We start from the raw sequence: 22,291 nt of genomic DNA, 5'->3' as shown, positions 1-22,291 counted from the left end.
AATAGCCTCTGAAACAAGCTAAATAATTTAGAAGGAAATAATCAAATCCATTTTTTTCCTTTGTGAAAACATTTTTTTTTGTGGTGGGTGTGTAACAATGGAAATTCCTGCTACATTATAGGGTGCATTGGTCCCATTTGTACACACCCATGCATCAGCAGGCACAAGTGTTCCAGTCTGCAGGCTTTCAGTGTTCCACACAGCAATGTATGAAACCCAGGATGCTGGGAAGGCACAAAAACCATTTTTGTCTCTGGTGTAAGGCAGTTAAGGTTTCACAAAGCAGTCAATAGCAGTAAATAGCTCATAGCACACAGTCCTTCTAGTAAATTACAATTCAAGTTAGAAGGAGCTGCCTTGCCTTTRACTTTAGGGGTGGTCTTTTATTCTTAGGGTGGCTGAGGCCTATTTTAAAGTCTAGGCTGAGGTTACTGGCAGGGTAAATTTTGGAAGTTGGTATTGCAAAATCCCCTTCTGTCACTGGCTTCTGTAGAGTCAGAGAACTTGACTTRGTAAACACAGAATTTTGATCTAAAATATATAAAAGACAAAATAATTAAGAACMGAGTTTTATCATGGAAGGATATTGGGTTGCAGATGTCTTCCAAATGGAAGTATTTTCATAAAACTTAGCTTTAATGTAGAGAAGATATATTGGGAATGACAGTGAAAACTTAGCTAATACAAGATAATACACTTAGGAAAGTATCTATTTAAAGGAGAGAATGTTCTTGGCAATTACTCTTTTTGATTATGGGAAATGTGTGTTTTTCTACAGCCAAACTAAACTTGCAGTGGTCATGTTAATACCATTTCCCTTCCCCCCTACTTATTCAGATTGCAAATTCCATGGTAAGTACATGGACAGGACCACCAGCCATGAAGTCACTCTTTACCCGAATGTTTTGTTGTAAGACTTGTCCAAACATTGTGAAGACCAACAACTTCATGAACTTCCAAAGTTACTTTCTTCAAAAGGTAAAATTCATTTTTCTTGATGAATGTTTGAAGAGAATTRTCAAAGCACAGAAATGTTCTTACAATTGACAATTACAGGAACATGGATAGCACAATCCTSATTTACTCATTAATAAAAATCAAAGTAACAAATTCTTTCTCATATGACTTCTGTTTTTTCCTTCTTAGTAAAAAATCAACCAATTTTTAGCATTTTTTTTCTGAGTAAATTAGCAGTTTCTTAAGGCGAGTGGAGGGCATATAATAATAATTTGCAATTATTTGTGAGCTCATTCTTAAATAGCACTGTAAGGAAGATAGTAATTTTATCTTTTAGGTGAATTCAGAAACTGCCTTTACTCTTTAATAGCAATTATACCATATTGCAAGTGAAATCTTAYAACTCTTAAATTGGTAGGCTTTTTAATTCAAGACATTGCATAATCCTTCTTGCCCTCTTCTTTCTATTGTCAACATCACATACTGCTGCTGCTTATTTTGGTGTTAGCACAGTTTTTTTTACTGTAACCTGTAGTTTTTGATTGTTCRTTGGATAACAAAACATAATTACAATGTTTTTCTCTCAAGATTCRCTTTACTGGGTGATTTGAGTTCTTATTTCATAGATTTCGTATTACTGATTTTGTAGAAGACTAAATTTTGGGTTTTTTACTCTGTCCAAATCTTCTTCATCCTTCATAGATGGACYTTCTTTTTGTGTTTTTCTGCTTTTTTTGTCATTATGCATTCTTTATCACTAAGTCTTACATTTTTTCTTTTTAATCCTGTGTGTCAAGCTTTTAGATCTAGAGTAAGATTCCTAAATCTGTGTTGAGTGGAGTGTAGAGATCTGCTTAGCTGATTCTAAAATAAATACCTCATCAGAGTAACACTTACCTGGCTAATAATTCTTCAGGCTTCACTGACCCTGTTGGATCTACACCTCTTCAGTGGAAGTGGAGGCTTAAACATTGTTTCACATGAAAACACTCAAATTCAGTGTTGAACTCAAAATCAATTCCGTCATCGTTTTCTCTGTTTCATTGTTTTTCATTTGATACCTTTTTAATAGTGTCTTGACTCGAGAGTCTGTTCTTGGGTATAGTTTTTTTTCAAGTATCTGTACTGTGACTGATTATGGAGCAMTAACTACATAGTTTGTTTGATCTGAAAATTATATAGTATATGGTCCAACTTTCAAAAAATACCTAAATACAACTTTTCAGACATTTGCTATTGCAAATTTGTTCATTGCTGATTTTCAGGATGTACCACTTTTCAGGGTGTAACTATCATTTCACTGATGTGAAGAATGATGTTAGTATTAATTTTATTACACAGACTATGCCTGTTGCCATGGCTCTTCTGAGAGATGTTCACAACCTTTGTCCTAAGGAGGTTTTRATGTTTATTTTGGATTTGATCAAGTATAACGATAATAGGAAGAATAAGGTAAAGACTGTGCATATTTTATCTACTTCTTTTTTGTTATTGTTGAAAAAAAGTTGTTAATACAGTGCATGATGTTTGATGCCACTGCTGTAAATATCTGGCTCAGAGTTTATGAAAAGGTGATGCGCTAAACAAAACGATAAATGTTAGAGAGTGTTCTKTAGCTGACATTTCTGTGGTGGCATTTCTTGGGTGTTTCAAAGCTCTGTGTGCTTACTGAGGACCTGTCTGTCATAATTTGCACACATACTTTTCTTTTGCTTTGCTCTTTTTCATTCAAAAGACCCATGTATTTGGAGAAAATATAGTGTGCGAAGTTAAGCACTGGTTTTTTTGATGTTTTTTTCACCTCAAGGATAGTATTTGAAAGAGCAAGAAAAGGAGAAATAATCTTTTTTTTTAACAATATACAGGACTCTGGGATTCTGTGTTCTGAATTTCAGTTCTAGCTCACAGAACAGGATTGTTTTCATCTACTTAAATAACAGGTGAACCACAGGTTAATATTGTTCCATCACTAAACTGAAACATCTGAGTTGGAAATGTTGTCACCTCAAGTTCCTTCCCACACAAACCACTTCTGAAGGATAATTAGATGACCTTTAAGATTCTGAAATGAAATACAGAATTCCATCTCTCTAGCTGGGAGCCTAGCATGRTCTTCCCAGTATCCAAAGTTAAGTGGAATCAGTCTGATGCATKTGACACTTCATTTTTTCTTGTGTGTAGAACACATACTGTAATAAGACACTTGTTGCTTTTTACTGAATTAAGGATGATGGAGGGTGGAGAGGTAGAGAGTTGGAYGCAGGAATGCAAGCATCAGTAGTCACAGAAAGTGGTGAGATGTGCTGACATCTTCCTACCACTGAGGGAGAGATCCAGCCTCCCTTTTCCATGTCACTWCCGTGTGTTTGATATCTTCTGCTGGATCTGGTAGATGTTGGGTTTGTTTAGATTAAAATAACTAATATTCAAATCGAGTACTTTCTGCTTTTTGTAAATTTTATTTTTATATGTTCTACTGCTTACTAATGCAATGAACAGATGCAAAAGCCAGCATAATGGAAGGGGTGAAACTATGAGCCCAGGTAAGAGGGGTAAATGAAGAAACAAGGTTTTCTGCACTAAGCAGCAGTGAGCTCATTAGTTTGGTTCAGAAGCTTGTGAAGTTGCTGGCTGGATTAATGGTTTGATTTTCAGAACCAGTTTTTGTTGTTTTGCTTTCTCATGCCGTTTCTCCCATGGTCTTAGTTTTAAGATCCGTTCTGTAACAAGGCTTARCATTTCTTAGCTTTGAAATAATATATATTGTTATATTGTGTTAAATGTTGGTTTTRTCTAGTTTTCAGACAACTACTATCGTGCTGAGCTAATTGATGCCCTAGCCAACTCTGTAACTCCTGCAGTCAGTGTAAACAACGAAGTTCGAACATTGGATAACTTAAATCCTGATGTACGRCTTATACTTGAAGAAATTACCCGTTTCCTAAACATGGAGAAGCTTCTTCCCAGTTACAGACATACTATTACAGTCAGGTATGGTGTAATGACACTGCTTTTCTTGGGKTTTATGTACCTTTCTGTAGTTACCTTTTGAGATTTTAGCTTGTATGTCTTGAAAAGAATTTGACATTTAAGATTAAGTTTCAAAGCTGATAATGCAGGTTTGTCTTGATTGCTTTACTTTTCAGCATTAATTTCTGCCAATGTAGACTTTTAATAACAGTCGTAAGTTGATCRTGCCATGCTTCTTCAAGAAGAACATTTATAAAAGTCTTGCCTTGTAGCAATAACTGTAGAGTACACAATGTCATCTGTGTTTCCTCTAAGTTATTGTATCTCTTCTGAAACTGAGCAATGGATTTGACAGGGTGGAGAATTTTGTTTGTGTTTCTGCCTAATTCAGAGGTAATAGCTGTATGTTAATGCTGTGAAAGTAACTGTAATGTGTTAATCGTATTAATGTGGATAACATAATTCAGAAAATGTACAGTACTTAATTTGGTAGAAGGTAATTTTATTTTTCTTGGCTGGTATTCCCTAAACTTGATGCAGATTTTCTCTTTCCACCTTGACTAGCTGTTTAAAAGCTATTCGAGTGCTTCAGAAGAATGGGCATGTCCCAAGTGATCCTGCTCTCTTCAAGTCGTATGCAGAATACGGGCACTTCGTAGATGTCCGGATAGCAGCGTTGGAGGCTGTGGTCGATTACACAAAAGGTACATTTTTCCAAGTWTTTTGACATTTTGTAACAATTCTCATACAAATGTAATGTTTWCCTCATTAATAGTAGGTTGAAATAGTGTCCATCAGAAGAGCTTGTATGATGACAGGTGTATTGATAAGAAGCTGAGATTTCTATTAATACTTTGTCCTAGCAAGTACAAGTGTTATRAAGATTTGCTGAGCATTGTTTCTCATTGCTTTGCAAATTGAGTCAGATACCTAAGTTTTGAAATAATGAGTGGCAGTAAGGGGATTTAGTAATTTCTCTTTGACACTTCATCTTCATTGACTTGGATTTCGTTGATTTCAGCCATAATTGCTAGTCCGAGTTTTTGGTTTTTTGCTTTACCTTCTTACTGATATCTTTATTGCTTTTTGCATGCATCTTATGGTTATCAATTTAGGAAATTTAGATTATTGTAGTGATTTTTTGGCTGATTCTGTTTTGCCATTCTTTATGCATAGCTTATACTTGTGAGATGTTTACATTCTTTTAATGTTGCCTTTATCTTAGTTGACTATTGCAGGTCCACAGAAAAAAAAAACCCGGGCATTTTTTTAAGTGTTCTGTAGCTGAAACTCAATCCTGACAGATTTCTAATGGCAGGTAGAAATTACAGCTTCAATGATTTTCWTTTCATAAATTTAATTTAATACTATATTGCTCTGTTCATTTATATTTTCCTGTTCATTACATTGTCCTCTTCATTTATTAGTCTTTCTTTGTTCAGCAGATYTGTAACACTTTTGTGTTTGAAGGTTTATACCTTTCAAAGTGGCCAAATTSTTCAGTTCTTCCTCTGTAGCATGGTGGATCTAGATTTCTAATTATTCTGTCTCAGGTTTCATGGATTTGGGTTTTTTTCAGGGTAATGGAGTTTCTTTTGCCTATTACATGAATAAATGTTTACTCCTTTTTTTTAAGGACTATTATTACTTTGACATTAGTCCTGTTATTCTATCCAAAGACAAGACAAGCAGTGGGAAACAGTTGGAATCTTTGAGTGAATGCATCTGGTGGAACTCGAGCATCCACTCACAGACTGAGACCTGTGAAAACTGAAAGCTGACTCAGGCTGTCATTTCAAACAGCTGATAACTTCAAGGGAGGCTGTGCACTGAGCACCACTCAGGCTCTCTCTTGTAAACCACCAAACACTCTGTATCCATAACCCACTGCACATAAACCACTTGGTGATCCTGTGAGTGATAAACAGCTAGAATTCAGAACCGTGCTAGAGCTGTGCATATCTCTGGTGGGCTAATTGCTTCATTCCACCCTTCACAGAATGCTAGTGGAAAGATTTGCTGGAGAATAGAAAGCTTAGCCATCAGCTCTTTTCCTTTAGAATAATCTCACTAATTCATTCCAGCCTTTGGAGAGACAAACCAATAGAAATAATGTTTTCCATTAAATTCTTGACCTTTAATGGATGGTATTTATAGTTAATAATTGGCTTGAATAAGAAAGAGTTTATACTACAAAGTAGTAAAGTACATCTTTAAAAGAGCTGATCAAATGAGATGCTGCTGTATGAACAAGGTAATAGGGTAATTTGCTTGAAGCTTTCTATAGGAATCTAAAACTTGAATGGTAAAAAGTAGTAGATTGCTTGAAACCAGTGGTTAAGCTGAACAGTTTTTGACTGAGCTCACTGTGAGATCTCAGAAAATCAGATCATTATAGGCTAAATCTAGTGCAGACTAGAATACTACTGTACCTAACTGCCTTGCCCCTTGCCAGCAGCTTTTTCTCTGATGCACAGGTAGCAGATGCAAATATCTATCTGCTATAAGGTCACTACAGTTCATCACACAGCCTAGTATCTAGCTGGTCATCACTATCACTTATCAAATACAACTAAACACAGGAGCTTCTGCTCCTGCTGTAAGACTGGTGAGTTTTTGATGGAGGGGTGATCTGGGAACTCTGTGCTTACTGACTTCTTCTTCTATCCATAGAGAAGTTAGCAGTGCTTGTCTTGCAGAGCCCTAAACCTGGCTTCAGAAGGAGAAATGATTGGCCATCTATTGCMAAGAGATCTGATTCTCGTTGTTCCCAGTTACCTGGTTTCCAGTTCACACTGGATGCAAACCAGCAGCTATCAAATGCCTATTGCTTGTGCCAAAGCTGCCTTTTAATAGTTCTTGTAAAGGAAGCCGACAGATTTTGTAATTTCCATAAAAAGGAAAGTCTGTGTTTTCTGGGTGGAACTTTCAGAGTAGGAATAACACTACCTTTTTTTAAGTCACTTGARAAGAAATAATTTCTCGATGGAACTGAATAAGTTGTTTTCTTTGCCATTAATAGCAAGGTTTATTTTGAGACRTGGTAACGTTTTTAAATGCTTAAGGCAGCATATAAGGGCTTGGACGGTTGATCTACAGTGGCTTGAAGTGAACAGGGTTTATTAACTTTTTTTAAGTTAGTTTGTGAGAGCTATATGACCATTAATAGTTACTTGTATAGAATAAAGCATAGTTGCATACTTAGAATAGATAACAACAAACTGTTTTAAATATATAACCATTCTAAATTTCATGATTGTTAAAGTTTAGTGTGTCAGAGATGCTCTGCTGCAACTGAGAATGGAGACAATGTCACTTGTAATTTGAAAAACAAATCACAAGGGGATTTTTGTTTTGGAAAGCAATCACTTGTGCTGTATCTACCAGAAATACGAAAATCTACACATGTTGCTTTTCCCATARTCTTCTCCTAGACAAACTGGCAGGCTCCAGACAGGATGGATGGTCAGTGCAGTTGGTAGGGATTCAGGTCAAGGGCCACACTCAGTGGTGATCAGTGATTTTTACTCAGGCTGGCAGTCTGTCACAAATGGGTTCTTCAAGGAATACCTTCAGAAATTATGTGGAGAACAGCATTGAAAGCAACCTCACCAAGTTTGTTCATGACAAAGCWGGTGGTGAGGTGGACACATCAGCAGGGAGAGACATCTTACAGYGAGCCCCTGGGCAGGCTGGGAGAGCAGGCCAGCAAGAACTGTTTGAAGTTTAATAAGTGCAAGGTCCTGCRCCTGRRACAACATAACYAAAGAGCCCAGAATAGGCCWGGATCTGTGTGGCTGGGGAGCAGCATCACTGAAAGGGACCTGGGGGTCTTGGTGGGTGACAAACTGACCAYGAGTCAGCRGTGTGCTGCTGCAGAGAATCAGATCCAGGGCTGCATCTGCAGGGACAATGCTAACAGAGACAGAGATGTGATCATCCCACTCTACTTTGTATCCAATCTCTACTTCAAGCAGTGTGTATAGTTGCAGCCYTCACAAATCAAGAAACTTGTGGGCTGGGGAGGGTCCAGAGAGGGGCCACAAAGATGATCAGAGGATCAGAGGGCTAGMGAGCTTGCTCTGTCAGGGAAGACTGATAGAGTTTGGKCTTTTCTCYCTGGAGAAGAGAAGGCTCATCACAGTATTCCAGTACTTGAAAAGCAGCTACCAAGTGGATGGAGTGTSTCCTCTGCTTGGAAAGGAGAAGGATTAACAAGTACAAGTTGCACCAAGAGAGGTTTCATCTTGATAAAAGAAAAAAATATTGCAGTGAGAACAATCAGTCAGTGGCAAACCTCCCCAGGCATGTGGTGGAGTCCCCATTGCTGTTGGTTTTCAAGATGCAGTTGTTGAAAACAGAGTGCTAGATGGTTGCATCTAAGCTCTTTTTCCCATGGAAGGCTGGAGCAGATGATCTTGTAAGGTCTCCAGWCCAGGCTGGTGTATGGTTCTTCTGGCTAATTAGATTTGTTCTGTGTCAGGTTTAATTTGTCATTGCTGTTCTAATTGTTTCATAGCTTCTATATAAATTTGAAGAGCATGTTAGATGCATTAATATCAAAGCTTTGAAAGCCTAGAAAGCTTAGTTTACACTATAAGGCARATAGCAGGGAAGTCTTACTTCATTTCTAGCAGAAATTAATTTAAAATACAAAAAAAACCCTTAACTTTTTTATCACAATAGTACAATATTTCTTAGTTTTGTTATCCAGTACTGTCACCTAAAGGATTAATCTCCCAGACTTTTCATTTTCTAACTAAAAAACATTTTTAAATCTGTTTTGTTAGTCAAAATAATTRCAATTTGCTAATGACCTCATGTTTGCAGTGTTGCAATTCTTTGCTGCTTGGTAATACAATATTATTTTTGTTACACRCAAAACAACTTTCTTTGCAGTGTTCTAGCTGCCTTCTGTCCCAAGCCAGGAAAAGCAGCTGTGCATTGAGCTGAGCACAGGCAGTCACTAATCCTTTAAAAGTACGTTCTAGGCATAGTTTTCAAAGATTTCTCTGGTTTTTAAAGCAAATCTGAGATGGTAGTTCTGGTCTGTATGGATACAGATTTGCTCTGGCATCATCCAGAATTGTGTAGCCATKCTCTAAACAATGCACTGTGTGAGCTAATACATTCTGCCTCTGAACAGGGCTCATTGGAGCCTCAYCAGTGTAACCAGTTTTGTTTTGTTTGGATCGTAGGAAGAGCAGAGTTTACTTGTGAGTGGCCTGAAAAAGACTCTTCAGCAATCTTCTAAGCAATATTATAATGTAGTTGCCTTCTCCTAGCCCAGAAAGGGGTCTTATGTTCTAGTTGTCCAAAGTACTTTTTAGACTTGCARTGGAACTGAAGTGTTGATTCTTATATTATAAATAAATGCCTCTTCTGGTAAAAGCAACTTATCATAGTGAAATRAGAGAATAATAGGTACTGGAATTGGTTGGACTAAAAAAGTTGCATTTAAAAATTGTTAATTGAAATAAGGAAGAAAAGTTGGACTGAGATAAAAATACAATTGACTAGKGGAAAAAAGAAATACATTGCTAGGACCACAAAATGGAAAGCAACAGAAATGGTTTTGGGCCTRTGTATCTAGTAATGATTAATACATKCTCTTCATTGTTTTGAAGAAATGAGACTACTGCTCTTTTAATCCTGCAGTTGTGCACCTGACAAAAAGACCACATAAAAGTTCTTTCGTTTTTTGTGTAATGAGTGATGATGATATCCTCTGTAGTTTCCTATTTTGCAATATTGCTCWGATAATCAAAGGAATTTTGTAATGTAACATTTCAATCTAACAAGCTGACTTCGTTTCCAACAGTGTCAAACAGCAATTTTYTAGAAGCATGTGTTGATAGGTTCCAAAATCCATTTTAGTTGCAAAATACACCGATTTAAAAAAACTACTGAAGGCTACTGAGGTGTGCATGACTGCAGTTTTGTATAAGCCTTGTGGTATTCTGCTTTCTATCCTATGTAAAGATAATAACCTTTCACAGATTCCTGTGTACGAATCCTGTGTACAATTGTATCTTCTCTACAGAAAAAGTTTCACTTCTGGTTTTTGAAAGGATATTTGAATGTGTTAATTTTAGGAAGCACACAGTGTCAAGATGATAATTTACTCTGACTTTCCCAATCAATGCTCATGCAATTATTTAATTGGTTGTTATTGAACAGCTGAGGAATGTAAGAGTTTCATAAAGAGTTTCTATTTCAATGTAAAGTAAAACASTTTTTGCTTTGAATTTGCTCTATAATTAGTGGAGTTCCTCTTAGTTGCAATGATTCAAGCTCTTCGTGTGCTAATTCAGGAGCTCATCGTTGTCTTCATCAAAATACTTCCAGTTTATCTATATTAATAGGTATTTTGTTTTATTTTGCTTTGTAGTTGATAGGAGCTATGAAGAATTACAGTGGCTACTTAGTATGGTTCAGAGTGATCCTGTACCCTACATAAGGTGAGTTAATAAAGAAACWGCTTTTTCTACTAATGATGAAGCTACTAAGTAAATTCTTCACTTGGAATCAATAGAATAGACCAGATCCTTAAATGCTTCTTCACAAAACTGGTTTTCCTTGTTATTTTACATTAATTGAAGCATGTTTTGCTGTTTCAAAGCTCACAACTCAAAATTTTGTTTATTTTTACTCTGCATTATGTTCTTTTTTCTTTTATGTTCTACCCTTGGGGCAGAAGTCTGAAGTTAGAGATTTTTTCCTGATCATAAATAAAGTGTATAAATCTGATGTTTCATATTGCAAAAAAGACTTGGTGATATTTGGAAAAGACAGAGGCTGGGACRTAGCACACACAATATTTGGACAGCAAGGGGTGTAAAGCAATTGTTAGACTGTAGATGGGGTGAAAGGATCATGTGAAAACATGGTGAAATTTTCAGTATTGCCTGTTTCAACTTTGTTTTCACACAAGTGCTTGGGTATTTTAACTTGTTTGTTACAAACCTGTGAACACCAAGCTTCTTAATAAATATTTTCCCACAACACTTTATTCTTTTGATCACCATTAAAATATTGAGTTTAAAAATTAAATAGTATTTCTTTTACTCCCTCTCTATAGGTAATTTCTTACAAATATCATAGCTGCAAGATTGTTCTGTTTAATTTCTGTCATTCTTGTTAATTAAAATACAGGTTTATCTTCAGTTTAARGAGATTTGATTTAATTTGTTTCCTTTTAAAGAGGAGTTCAAATTTTGAACTGAGTGCAACATGTTAGGCTCTTCTAAAAGAAAATGCAAAAAAAAACAATTATCTGCAAGTCTTCTTGTTCTAAATTGTAAGACAGCAAGGTGAAAGCTAGCTATAGAGTAAATTGTTAAAATAGTAAGTAATGGAACAAAGAATTATTCATTTAATGTTTTCAAGGCCAAGTTTGAAGAAAGAAAAATGTATCTACTTTCAGCTCAGTGTGTAAATATTGTAAGCAAACATGGTAAATACAGGATCTTCATACTCCAGTGTAACTTAAGAGGTTGCAGTGTTTGTTTCCAGGAATATGTGCAAGTCACTGGTTTTGGTCCTGCCATTTCGTATCATAAACATTTAGAGTTATTTAAAAGCCCTTTGGTATCAATAYGTAAGGAGTTTATTTGCCAGTGTTGGTTCTTCTTGGGAAATTTCCAAGTCAGTGTGTGAAAGAAAGASCATTACTAAACAGAAGAGTATAATGTAGCCTACTGTTAACAGTKAAAAACATCTACTGCTTTGCATCTTACTTTTTTATCTCTAAGTTACATTGCTGATGGTAAATCTGGACAGAAGGAAGAACTAAAGGCATCAAACATTGGTTAAATATTTGGAAGGAATACTGTAGTTTGTTGTTAAGTTTTAATAAGTTTATAAGAATATTGCGAATTGAACTGACTTTGTATCCTTAGGGTTTTTCTTCTGGATTTAATAAAGATTATTTTTCTGTTTCTTTCAGGCATAAGATCTTGGATATGTTGACTAAGAATCCACCTTTTACCAAGAATATGGAGTCCCCTTTATGTAATGAAGCTTTGGTAGATCAGCTTTGGAAACTGATGAATTCAGGTTAGCGTTTTTTTATTTGTTTGTAGTTTCGTTGTGTTAAGGTTTTATTTTGAGGTTTTTGAAATATGTCTTAAGGACTTGCTTCAGAATATGCCAAGAGCTCTCTTAGTTTCCATAGTTAGAAATTGAAAATCCAGTCTCAGAAGTTGAATATSATCTGTGAACTTCCAGAACATTCTTAGTGACATAGGCTAGTAAACCTTGGCTTTAATTCTTTTTGTACTAGTCTACTTTGATGTCCTTTTGCACAGAATGATACTTTTAGTGTTAAAAGATGTTCAAAGGAAGTGTTTCCTCGAGCAGTGGTGTTTAGAGCACCTTACCAAACTTAGAGTTTGCTTTATCTTAGATGGTCTCTTTTTGCCCATTTTACTAAACTCTCCGAGAATATGAGAGATAGCATTGGTATAGATAATTTAAATGAGATTTTTAGAAGTGCATTATAATCCTAAAACTCAATTTGCCTTGTGAGACTAGGAAAGATCCTAGTGAGGGAAGGGCTTGCATCTTTACCATTGACCTGTTTTTCATTAGTGAAGCAGTTTCATACAGTCCTGACAAAYTGCCCTTTAACATCTGGCATATTACTACATAGATTACATATAAACATTTATATAGCTTTTTTAGGTCATTGCAGGCTTTCTGTTTTCTGTGTGTCATTATACCTAGTGTTTAAAAGTTTACAGCTACACTCCAGGGGTTGAAGTKGGGAGACTACTAGTAGTTCAGTTTCATTGGATTTGCCTAGTGTCAGACACAGAAAATAAACAATTTTGATGTTCCCATCAGAGATTCTGTTTTGCTTTTTCGTGASAGAAGAGTATGTGCAGTGTTACAAGCATTACCTCTTTTTGCAAGTAACAAATAGGGTTTACATCCTTATTAAGGTTCAGGGGCCTTTAAGTACTTAAATTTCTATGCCTCAAGATGACATAATGTTTCAATTTATTTTCWGTAAGGGATAACTGTAGCATTCCAGGGTGCCTTGGAAAAAATCRTTGATGTGTGACAAGCTAGTAGCCAGGTTTAAAGGTGCATGATTCTGGAATCATGAGTTGCTTTCATTTAACCTAAGCACRTGCTATAGGGACAGACTCTGATTGTTAAGTGTAATTTTTCTTCTCTGTGTTAATGTAAATTAAATTGATTATGTTATAATAGTTCTAAAATTTATATTTTTGAATGTGTCACTCTCTGGGGAGTATATTAATGTTAAAAATGTCCAGATTAATATTCATATTACTTTCCTTTATAACTGGTTAAGTTTAACTGGTAATTTGCAAMTGTTAAGGGTAAGCTAAGCTTGCTCATAACACTATTTTGGCCCCGTAAAACTACTATTTACAGGGATAGATCTTGTAATTTTATTTTGTGCTAAATCTTGCACATCCACATTAACATGGCAGTTGGCACATCTGTGTCTTGTTTACCAGATACAGTTCAATTCCTGCTGGGGAACAATATGTTCAATAAACTTGCAATCAGTCAAGAGCTGGGCTGAGTTAACACCAGAATCCCTGTATTTGCAGCATTGCACCAGATGTTAAATGTCTTCTCTTGTGATTGGTGCCAAACGTGCTTAGACCATTTGTGTACAGATATAAAAGCAGTACACAGTTTGCAGTGAAAAATAATAAAAAAAAACGAAGCATTTCTTTGTGCAGTAAGAATACACATTTCAAGTATGAATGCAGATTAAAGTACTGAGTATCAGTGAAGTACGTGACATAGTGATGATGTTACAAAGCGTGCTTGTGCATTTCTCTATCAGTGCAGTGGGAAGACCTTAGTTGTGGTTCAGGCTCTCACTACATTTTGTGGAATACATAGGCAAATGCAACCAAATCCATTGATAMAGGAAGCCAGTTTGGTAACAAAATGTTCTATTTAATTGTCCAGTAGAAAAACTTCAGAGTGCAACTTGAAAAATCATAGCATATGGGTGTGGTTATTTTTCTTYTATTTTTCATTATGTTATTATAGTATTTAGTTTTCCAGTCTTSTTCTATTAAACATGTCTAACTTACAACCCAAGAAAGTTAAAGCCTTCCTTTTAAATAGGAAAACTTTAAAAGAAAAGAAGTTTAAAAAGAAAGCAATTTAGAGCTAATAAGAGGCAAGAATAATTAAGGAAGTGTATCTTWAGTGCAGAAAATGTCATACTCTGGTGGGTCTAAATCACTTAAACTGTTTTATTTGTGGAAGAGGAGGAGATTTTATCTTTGTATTAACAATCTCTTTTGGATTTTAGGAACTTCACATGATTGGAGATTACGATGTGGTGCTGTGGATCTCTATTTCACACTCTTTGGCCTCAGCAGACCTTCTTGTTTACCATTGCCAGAGCTTGGACTAGTTCTTAACCTGAAAGAAAAGAAGGCTGTACTTAATCCAACGATTATCCCTGAATCAGTTGCAAATAATCAGGAACCTGTGAACAGTACTAACAATCATGGACAGTCAGTAGGATTTCAGAACACCGTAAGCACAAACCATCTGCATACATCCCCAGCTGGCTCCAAGTTCTTGCATGGGTTGCTGCTATAATTTTGTGTTGTGTTCAAGCTTCTCATGCTTTACCTAAGCTACCTTCTTACCTTATTGCTCTTTATTTTGTCCACTTGAAAAGCTGGCATATACCATGGCTTTTTTGACTTTTTTTAACTGTTTTGCATTGCATATGCAAGCTTTTTCCTTGTTTTTTTTCCTAGTCTCATCATTTCTGTTCTTTATAAAACTTTATATATTGTTTTTGAGATATGAAGTGATTCACAGAAATGTTTGATGCTGTGATGGAAACTTTTTTTATGAGACTATTTCTTACAGGCAAGTTACCCAATTTGCCAAAACAAAACCTTTTATCAGGAAATTTATTACATTTTAAAATACATAGAGAATCCTAATTTTMAACAACTATAAGAGATGTGAAAGTTGAAATTTTAACACATCTGCATTGAACATTTGAATCTGACTTTTTAGTACTTTACTCTGAAGGATTTGTAACAACTTCTGAAGAATGGCATACATTCAGTTTGCTGTCTTTCTGGATTCGGAGGCTTCAGTCCTAACACATATTCCATTGTGTAGTTAAAAAATATTTTTTGTAAACTATTATATTCATACTTTCCTCAAGAATAACTTCCATTGCTACAAGATTAAGTACTTTTATTGGACAAATTTAATTATGAGGGGAAAAAAAATCAACAGACATGGAAATAATGAGTGATTTTTCTTAAGTTTCAAAGACTTCATTTGATTGAAACTGCTCAGGAGTAAATCCTGAAAGAGAATGTGAACCTGTGATTAGCATGTTTGAAACTTTCTACCCTTTTGAATGGGATGGTTTACTGTTACTTTATCAGTCCCTTATTTAATGTGTAAACAGTTTTTATTGCAAGGTATACTGAGAGWGCTAATTAACAGTACCTGGCAGGCCCTTTCCAGCAGAGGGAGAAATGTTGGTAGTCAGATATCATTACACCCATCCTGCATATTTACAGAGCATGTARTAAGTCCTAATTTGCTGCACCTACTTGTTAGCACAAAAGAGCAGGAGGCAATTGGTTGGCAGATTTTTAGGCTGCAGTTCAGTGAACACCCCTAGGTTTTTTGGAGCCAGACTATCAAAATATTTCCTTGTAACTCTTCTTTTCCTAAACTTTCCCCTCCMTTGTGCTAGTAGTTGTTGCTGTGTAGTGAGCTGATCAGGGTGGAWCTGGTTGAACAGTACCTTTGTGTGAACAGGTATTTCCGTTTCCTGAGCTGATTTGTCACAGTTGYAAAAGTGCTTGTGGCACCCCAGGACAGAACTGTGTGTGGATGAGGCTGCTTCATTGAGAAGCCACACTGGCTTGCACTGGTGTGGAAATACAGCCCTAGTAAAAGCCTCAATTTGTACATCATCCATTGTATCTTCTCCTATTCCTCATCTTCATTCTCCTACCCCTTACTTTAACGTTATTATTTTCACTGTAATTCCCCCAAAATTCAGGGAACTGATTTTTCCATAGCATGAAACGAAGACTGCCTCTTCTATCAGACAAATTTAATCCAAAAGCATTTTGCAATAGCAGTGCCTTGGACAAAGTAATAGGGATGAAAAAAGGGAAATACATATTTGAGGAAAAAAAATAATAAACAGGTGAAAGATTTTATCAGATTAACTAGATTCTTTAAAAAAGACATACTCTGAGAGCATAAACTTGTTAAAATCAGTACTGATAGACTAGTGACACTGAAGTTGCTGACGATGGTAAAAGTTGCCCACTTCAGAAAATGAATTTGAATTGTTCAGGACAAGAATTTGTGGAGCTAAAGTGCCCTTTGTAGGATAGAGGAAGAGCAGTTCAGGGAARTAATATAAGCCTTTGAGAGTCTGTGATATATATGCCTTTTATCTAGTTTTTAGTGAGCTTTTAATTAAGTTTGCTTCTGTGGATATTTTGTTTTCCCTTCTAAATTTTATCTATTGGACTTGTTGAAACACCTGTCTCCTGTTTTCATTACTATACGTATAACTTAAGAGACTCTCCTATTTTGATCTCTTTGACCTTGTTCTTTTTATAATCTAAGCAGCAATTTACYGAACAGTTTTATTCTTTTTAACCAGTATTGTTGTAATATAAAGAAAAAAGTTATAAGAACTTGTAATGATTTGTACTAAGTATAGTAAGTGTTAGCTTTTAAAACTAACTAAAAGAAGTTGGCTAAATCCCATGTGCAGATCAGAGGCTATCACAGTTTTTCAACTGAGATTTGGCCTGGAGAGAGTCTGCAAGACACAGATTTATAGAAAGGCTATTCAGAGGCAGCAAATGTTGTTGYACACCAACAGTACCATGATTGTGAGAAGCGACAGAAAAGATGCCAATGCTAGATATGCAGAGGGAGCAGGAATAGAAGTAAAGGGAAACTATGTTTGTAGGAGTGGTTGGCACAAATCCATACAGGGTTTTAGAAAATACTTTTTGCCAGAACTACAGAGAAAACTTTGTTCAAATCACCCACTTTACTCAGAAGATTTTTCAGGTATCAGGTCTCTTTCTCTGAAATATGGATCTTGCTGTCTTCTAATTTTGGTCTTTTAATGCCGCTTCAGGAGGATGATCATCTTATTAAGGAAACAGCATCCAGCATTTCTGGTCATCAGCAGGGGGTGAAGAGGAAGGCTGATATGCCACTCGGGTCTCCATTGGAGCCAGGGCAAATACTAGAGAAGAATGAAGACAGTAAAGTCAAACTCAAAATCAGAGTAAGAAATGGAAATTCAACTTGCRCAATATGTAGGATGTTCAGAATAACAGCAGTGGCGTCTGCTGGCTTCCCTYGAAGCTGTGTTCAAACAAAAGACATGCTGTGTATATGTGTACAGCAGTTGTTATGCTTACTTTGGCAAAATTGTTTCCTATCAGATTCTTTATTGGCTGGCAAGAACTAAAGTTGACAGATAATGCTCTTGTTCGCACAGTAAATTAGAAAGAAGGAAAGACACTGACCCTTTTTAATTTTACTGGATTTTTATTCCTTTGCAGTGGTAGATATCAWTTCCTTTCCCTCTCACCCCCAGTTTACCTCAAAAAGAAAATACTTTAAATTCTGTTTGGTGATGTTTTTATGAGTTATTAGCATCTGCTTATTTTTTTTCCCTGATATCTTAGTTCTCAAACTCTCAAGAGGAAGAGGAAATTGATATGGACACTGTTCATGACAGCCAAGCTTTTATTTACCATCATTTGAATATGCTGGAGAGACCATCCACACCAGGTACGAGTAACTTTGTAATCAACATGGTTGTATTTATTTTCAACTGCTTCAGTTGTGAGGTTTTTTTGCTACTGCTTATTTCCATACATACAGTGTTGGTAAGTGTTAAATGTTACAGGAATTCCAGGACCTCTATAAAGGGTGCATAAGAACGTTTCTTTAGGTTTCAGTAGATGTACAGATACATGTATGCATGTGTCCTTTTCAAGCTCATCTAAGTAAGACAACTATAAACCATGCTTATAAAAAATGAAAARCTAAAGAATGAATAAAAAAGCGTGAAGTTGAACCCCATAAGCAATTAGGTAAAACTTGTTTTGCCATAGGTGTCATTTAACCACTAACAATTTTGAAGGTTGAAGAAAATAGCAAGACTCTTTAGGTAAAAAAACCCTCAAACATTAATAATGATTTATTACTTAACATTAGCARTTAAAAAACATACAAGCCTCAAAGGTATTTAGAAGGGTTTTCCACAGTTGAAAAGGTTCATCTGTGAATAAAATAGTTTCATTTCAAGCACTTCCTTTCTTTTACTACTTCTCTTAGTATCTTTTTTGTACAACACTTGACAAAATTATTCCCRAAGCATAGTGTTTCTTAGAAACCTTAACTTCATTGTTGAACTTCATTGTTGAACTTCCACCTTCTTTGCTTCACTAGCAAAGACATTCAGTGATTAGTCTCATTTTCTTGAAATATTTTAACCACATGTGTAAAGTTCAGTTCCAGAATGTGCCAGTGGAGCTGAAGTCATGTGACAATGTACCAAGCATTTTGAGGGATCTTCCATACAAATCCAGAACAAGATTTTAATATTGCAGTACTGTAGTGTTTACAAGTGGTGTTTTTGTCTTTAGGAATAGAATTCAGAGTAATTACCCTCTTGCTTGTTTTTCTGCTTTGATCTGGTAACTGCCTTATGTAAAACAGAAGTACCTTAGCAGCAGAATCTGGAATGTTGGYTCCATCTTGAGTTGCCCTAGGTCCTGAATTATCCTGACAGGTGACCTCAGCAGCTTTCCCTGTGACCAGGCAATTTAGTGACCCCACTGAAGAGAGGGGCTGGTGGATGCTGCTCCCCTGAGGCTTGTATCTTGCTGCCAGTGGTGTAGAAGCTGTAGACTCATATTTCATTAGGGCTTTGGACATAACGTTTTTCCTTCCTTGGCAGATGCTCTAGCCGCTAAGGGAGTTTATTTCTTTCTTTTAATTCTTTTATTTTTATAAAAGGTAACTGCTGTCACCTCTCAGCTAAGAAATTAAGTTCATATGGGGACATTAGAACACAGGGAGGTCTAGTTCTGGATTCCAGATGGCCTTCAGTTAACAACATCTGCCTGTACAGCCAACTGTACCAGAACAGCTTTGCTGTTAGATACCTGGAGTAGGAAAACACACAACTTTTTGATTTACCTTAACAGGGTAAAGGGGCAGACTGCGTAGAGGTTACTCTCATGAACTTAGGAGCCTATATCTGCTGAAGCTTTAGTTTAAACTTCTYAGAGCTGCTTTGAATTTTGTTCTCAATGTTATAGTCAACCATCAYCCTTTCTGTTACAGAAAAGAATGATGCATCCGGGCTGTGCAAGTGCAAAGCTGATATGCTGAGGATTAGTGTTTATAACTCTTACATGATAGTTTGCAACAAGTTTTTTACTAAATTTACACACTCCCTGGAATATAAAGTCATAAACAAAACTTGATCAAATGCTTCACAAGTAGGACTTATGGGACCCTCTGTATGCCAGCTCTGTGCTTAGGAGCTGTTTGGATTAAGTTTGTGCTAGAGGTCAGAAAGGGTAAAGTCTGACCAAGAGTGGAGCAATGGCTAGTTGACTGGTGCTTTTGTAGACTTACAGCAGACACAAGCTACTTCAAGTTTCACTTGTGTCCTGAATGATTTTCTCACCTCTGTAAAGCATTAATTTGAAACATTTCAGATGATTTTGTTCTTTTTTTTTTGGTGCCATTAGAAACAGTTCCATTTCATATATTCTTTGCTTCTAAAATTTCACCTGTTTCTTATTCATGGCATTTTTCTTAGAAGCAGAGATGTATGAATTACAGACTGAGTAAATAAAGATGGTTCAGTCTTTAGGAAATGGTACACTGCTGAGAAGAAACAGATGGGGAAAAATAAAATACATAAATAAAATYGTTCACGCATAGCAATGTTCTGTTTTACAAAGGAATCCCAGGGTCTGTGAGGTTTTACAGAAATGGTGGAGGATGAATGCATTTCAGGGAGTGCTCATTGTGTAATAGATTGACAGCAGGTTCCAAAATGCTCAAAGTATCTTGTCAGTATCTGCCTCAGTTCTGACTCGTACTTGGAAGGAGCGAGCTCTTAGTCCACCCGCAGTTTTCCTCCCSCAGCTGTGGGCAATGTCCCCACGTGTCACATGAAGTGTTAGGTCATCAGCCAAAAACAGCATGTGAAAAGCAGCTGCCAGGAGGAAGTTCATGTTGGGTCCTGTTTTATCTGTGTTTTTTTTGCTGGATTGTTGGGTTGTTGTTTTTTTTTTYACATTTCCCAGACCACCCCAAATGATGATTTGGATTTGATCAAGTTGATGTAACCCCCCCTAACACCARGAAAACATTATTTTCCTTTAAAAGTTGGGGGGGGGGAGGGGGGATGTTTTTGTATGGTTCTGCCCATGGATGTGARAGGTTAAGGCTGAGACAATAAAAAAGTTTTCCAATACAACACATGCTGGATTATAGGTTGCAGTTATAATTACAGCACCTGTCCTATTTCATATAGAAAATAAATGGTTTAAATCCTACCAAAGCATCCTGACTGTAATAGTAGAACTGTGGACTCWGGTAGTTATAAGGGAATCTAATAATTTTATCAAGAAATTATTAAAACAAACAAAACATCAGTTGTGAGCTGTCTGAAGAATGATGTTGTGATGATTACTCATCTGCCCTTAGGAGTAGAAACTTGGTAGCCTCCTTTGAGCCTCCAAGGCTGTGCAAGGTTACATTTCTAATGTGAGAACAGATTTTATTTACTATTAATCATCAAGAATATTAGGAATGCTGCCTTCACTTAAATCTTAAGATAAAAGAATTTYGAGATCAGGTTTTGTGTTAGCAACAGATTTGACCTCTCAGGCTATAAGGTGACTTGGCTTGCTTTGCTGACTTYGGTGAAATCAGATAAAGATATACTTCTTTAATGTTTCACTCACCTAAAACTACAATACATGAGAAGTAACCTTTAAAAGGTTCTGCTGGATCTGTCAGATATTGATTGGCCTGGTCTTTTCTGCTCCAAAATAAATTCCTGGCTGTAGGCTGCATGATCTGCCAGTGAGGTTACATGTCATTATGGCTCATCACTGGTAGATACTTAATTGAACTTTTTCCAACTAGTTTTGGTGGTTTGAAAGTTGATAAARAGCAGTATCCAATTCTGTCCTTATTTCTGCAAAGGAAAGGAAAATAAAAAACAGTGATATTCTCTTAGTGTACTGGCAGTCCTTTTTCTGATGGCATTCAGAGGCAGTGGGTTTTGAGGACACATCCTGGGCATTCCGATTCGGATCATACAGATTTCTTGGCCATTCTGTTACTCATTTTGCTGTTTTCCAGGATAATGAAGTTGGAATTTGCCACTGCTGACTTTGTAGGTTGCTCTGTTTACTGTGTAGAAGTACATGAAACTTTGGAGGTCTTGACYACAGTCATAGTGTTGATAGGATTGTGGTCTTGTTTATGACAGTTACTGTCTGCACTTTCAGGAAATTGTGATTTATCTGGATTGACTTTTTTTCTGGAACAACTGGAAACCAGACATACTGCATATRTTGCAGTAAAGAATTGAGGTAAACTACTGTAGTTATTTAAATATTTAAACCGTGCATTTCCGACWGCTGATCCAAGCCTGAGATGCAAATCACTGCACTTTGAGTTTGGATGCAGAAGTAAATAGGGATTCAGTCTGAACTGTGTGAGAAGCCCAGTCCTCTGCARCTCCACAGTTACCCAAGTTAGCTGTAAGTGCACCAGTACCTCAAAGTCTAGCTATTAGTGGCTCTTTGGCAAAAAGTGCTATGGAAACATCAGCACACAGACAAATACATAAATGAACACTTCTAGGATATGAGGACACCACTGGCTTTTTGCTTTACTTTCTAAGGATGTAAAAGTTGTTACAACTGTTCYGTTAAAATGCCTTGTAATAAAATATAATATTAATACAGTATCTGTTACATTTTATTACCCAAGATATAACTGTTTCCAGACTGGTAAGGCATAGGCTGTGAGGTTTGTAGATAAATTTGCCTCACTGAAATAGTATGTTCACAAGGAATGGTGTTTTCCAGTGCTTTACCATAAAGAAAGCAGCTTTAATAGAAACACAAGCCCTGCAGAAAGGACAACGTGAATGAGAATTGCATCATTGTGTGGCTGCAGTGTGTCAACCCCATGATTTAATAAAAACAACATAATACTGTAGTTGTGACTGTCTCTGAGGAAACAACTCATCACCCTCAAATCTAGAGGATAAATAAAGCTAGCAAGTTTT

General features: G+C 36.3%; 1 protein-coding gene across 3 annotated transcripts in view; it reads left to right on the top strand.

Moving 5' to 3' along the window:
* TAF2 (TATA-box binding protein associated factor 2) overlaps positions 1-22,291 on the top strand; it is a 62,092-nt gene that overhangs the window by 33,027 nt on the left and 6,774 nt on the right. For 2 of the 3 annotated variants that reach the window (XM_057367967.1, XM_057367973.1), the window contains 9 exons: positions 838-978; positions 2,299-2,409; positions 3,755-3,948; positions 4,492-4,631; positions 10,319-10,388; positions 11,876-11,985; positions 14,237-14,466; positions 17,084-17,236; positions 17,643-17,748. In XM_057367967.1, the coding sequence (XP_057223950.1) occupies positions 838-978; positions 2,299-2,409; positions 3,755-3,948; positions 4,492-4,631; positions 10,319-10,388; positions 11,876-11,985; positions 14,237-14,466; positions 17,084-17,236; positions 17,643-17,748 (1,255 nt within the window). The remainder of the gene's footprint in view (positions 1-837; positions 979-2,298; positions 2,410-3,754; positions 3,949-4,491; positions 4,632-10,318; positions 10,389-11,875; positions 11,986-14,236; positions 14,467-17,083; positions 17,237-17,642; positions 17,749-22,291) is intronic. The other variant, XM_057367978.1, reaches the window with a different exon arrangement.

This window comes from Malurus melanocephalus, unplaced genomic scaffold, assembly GCF_030028575.1.
Source record: "Malurus melanocephalus ecotype Western Australia unplaced genomic scaffold, MMel_1.1 scaffold_3, whole genome shotgun sequence".
Lineage (NCBI taxonomy): Eukaryota > Metazoa > Chordata > Aves > Passeriformes > Maluridae > Malurus > Malurus melanocephalus.
The sequence above is the reverse complement of the archived record's forward strand: the minus strand, read 5'-3'. Positions and strand labels throughout refer to the sequence as shown.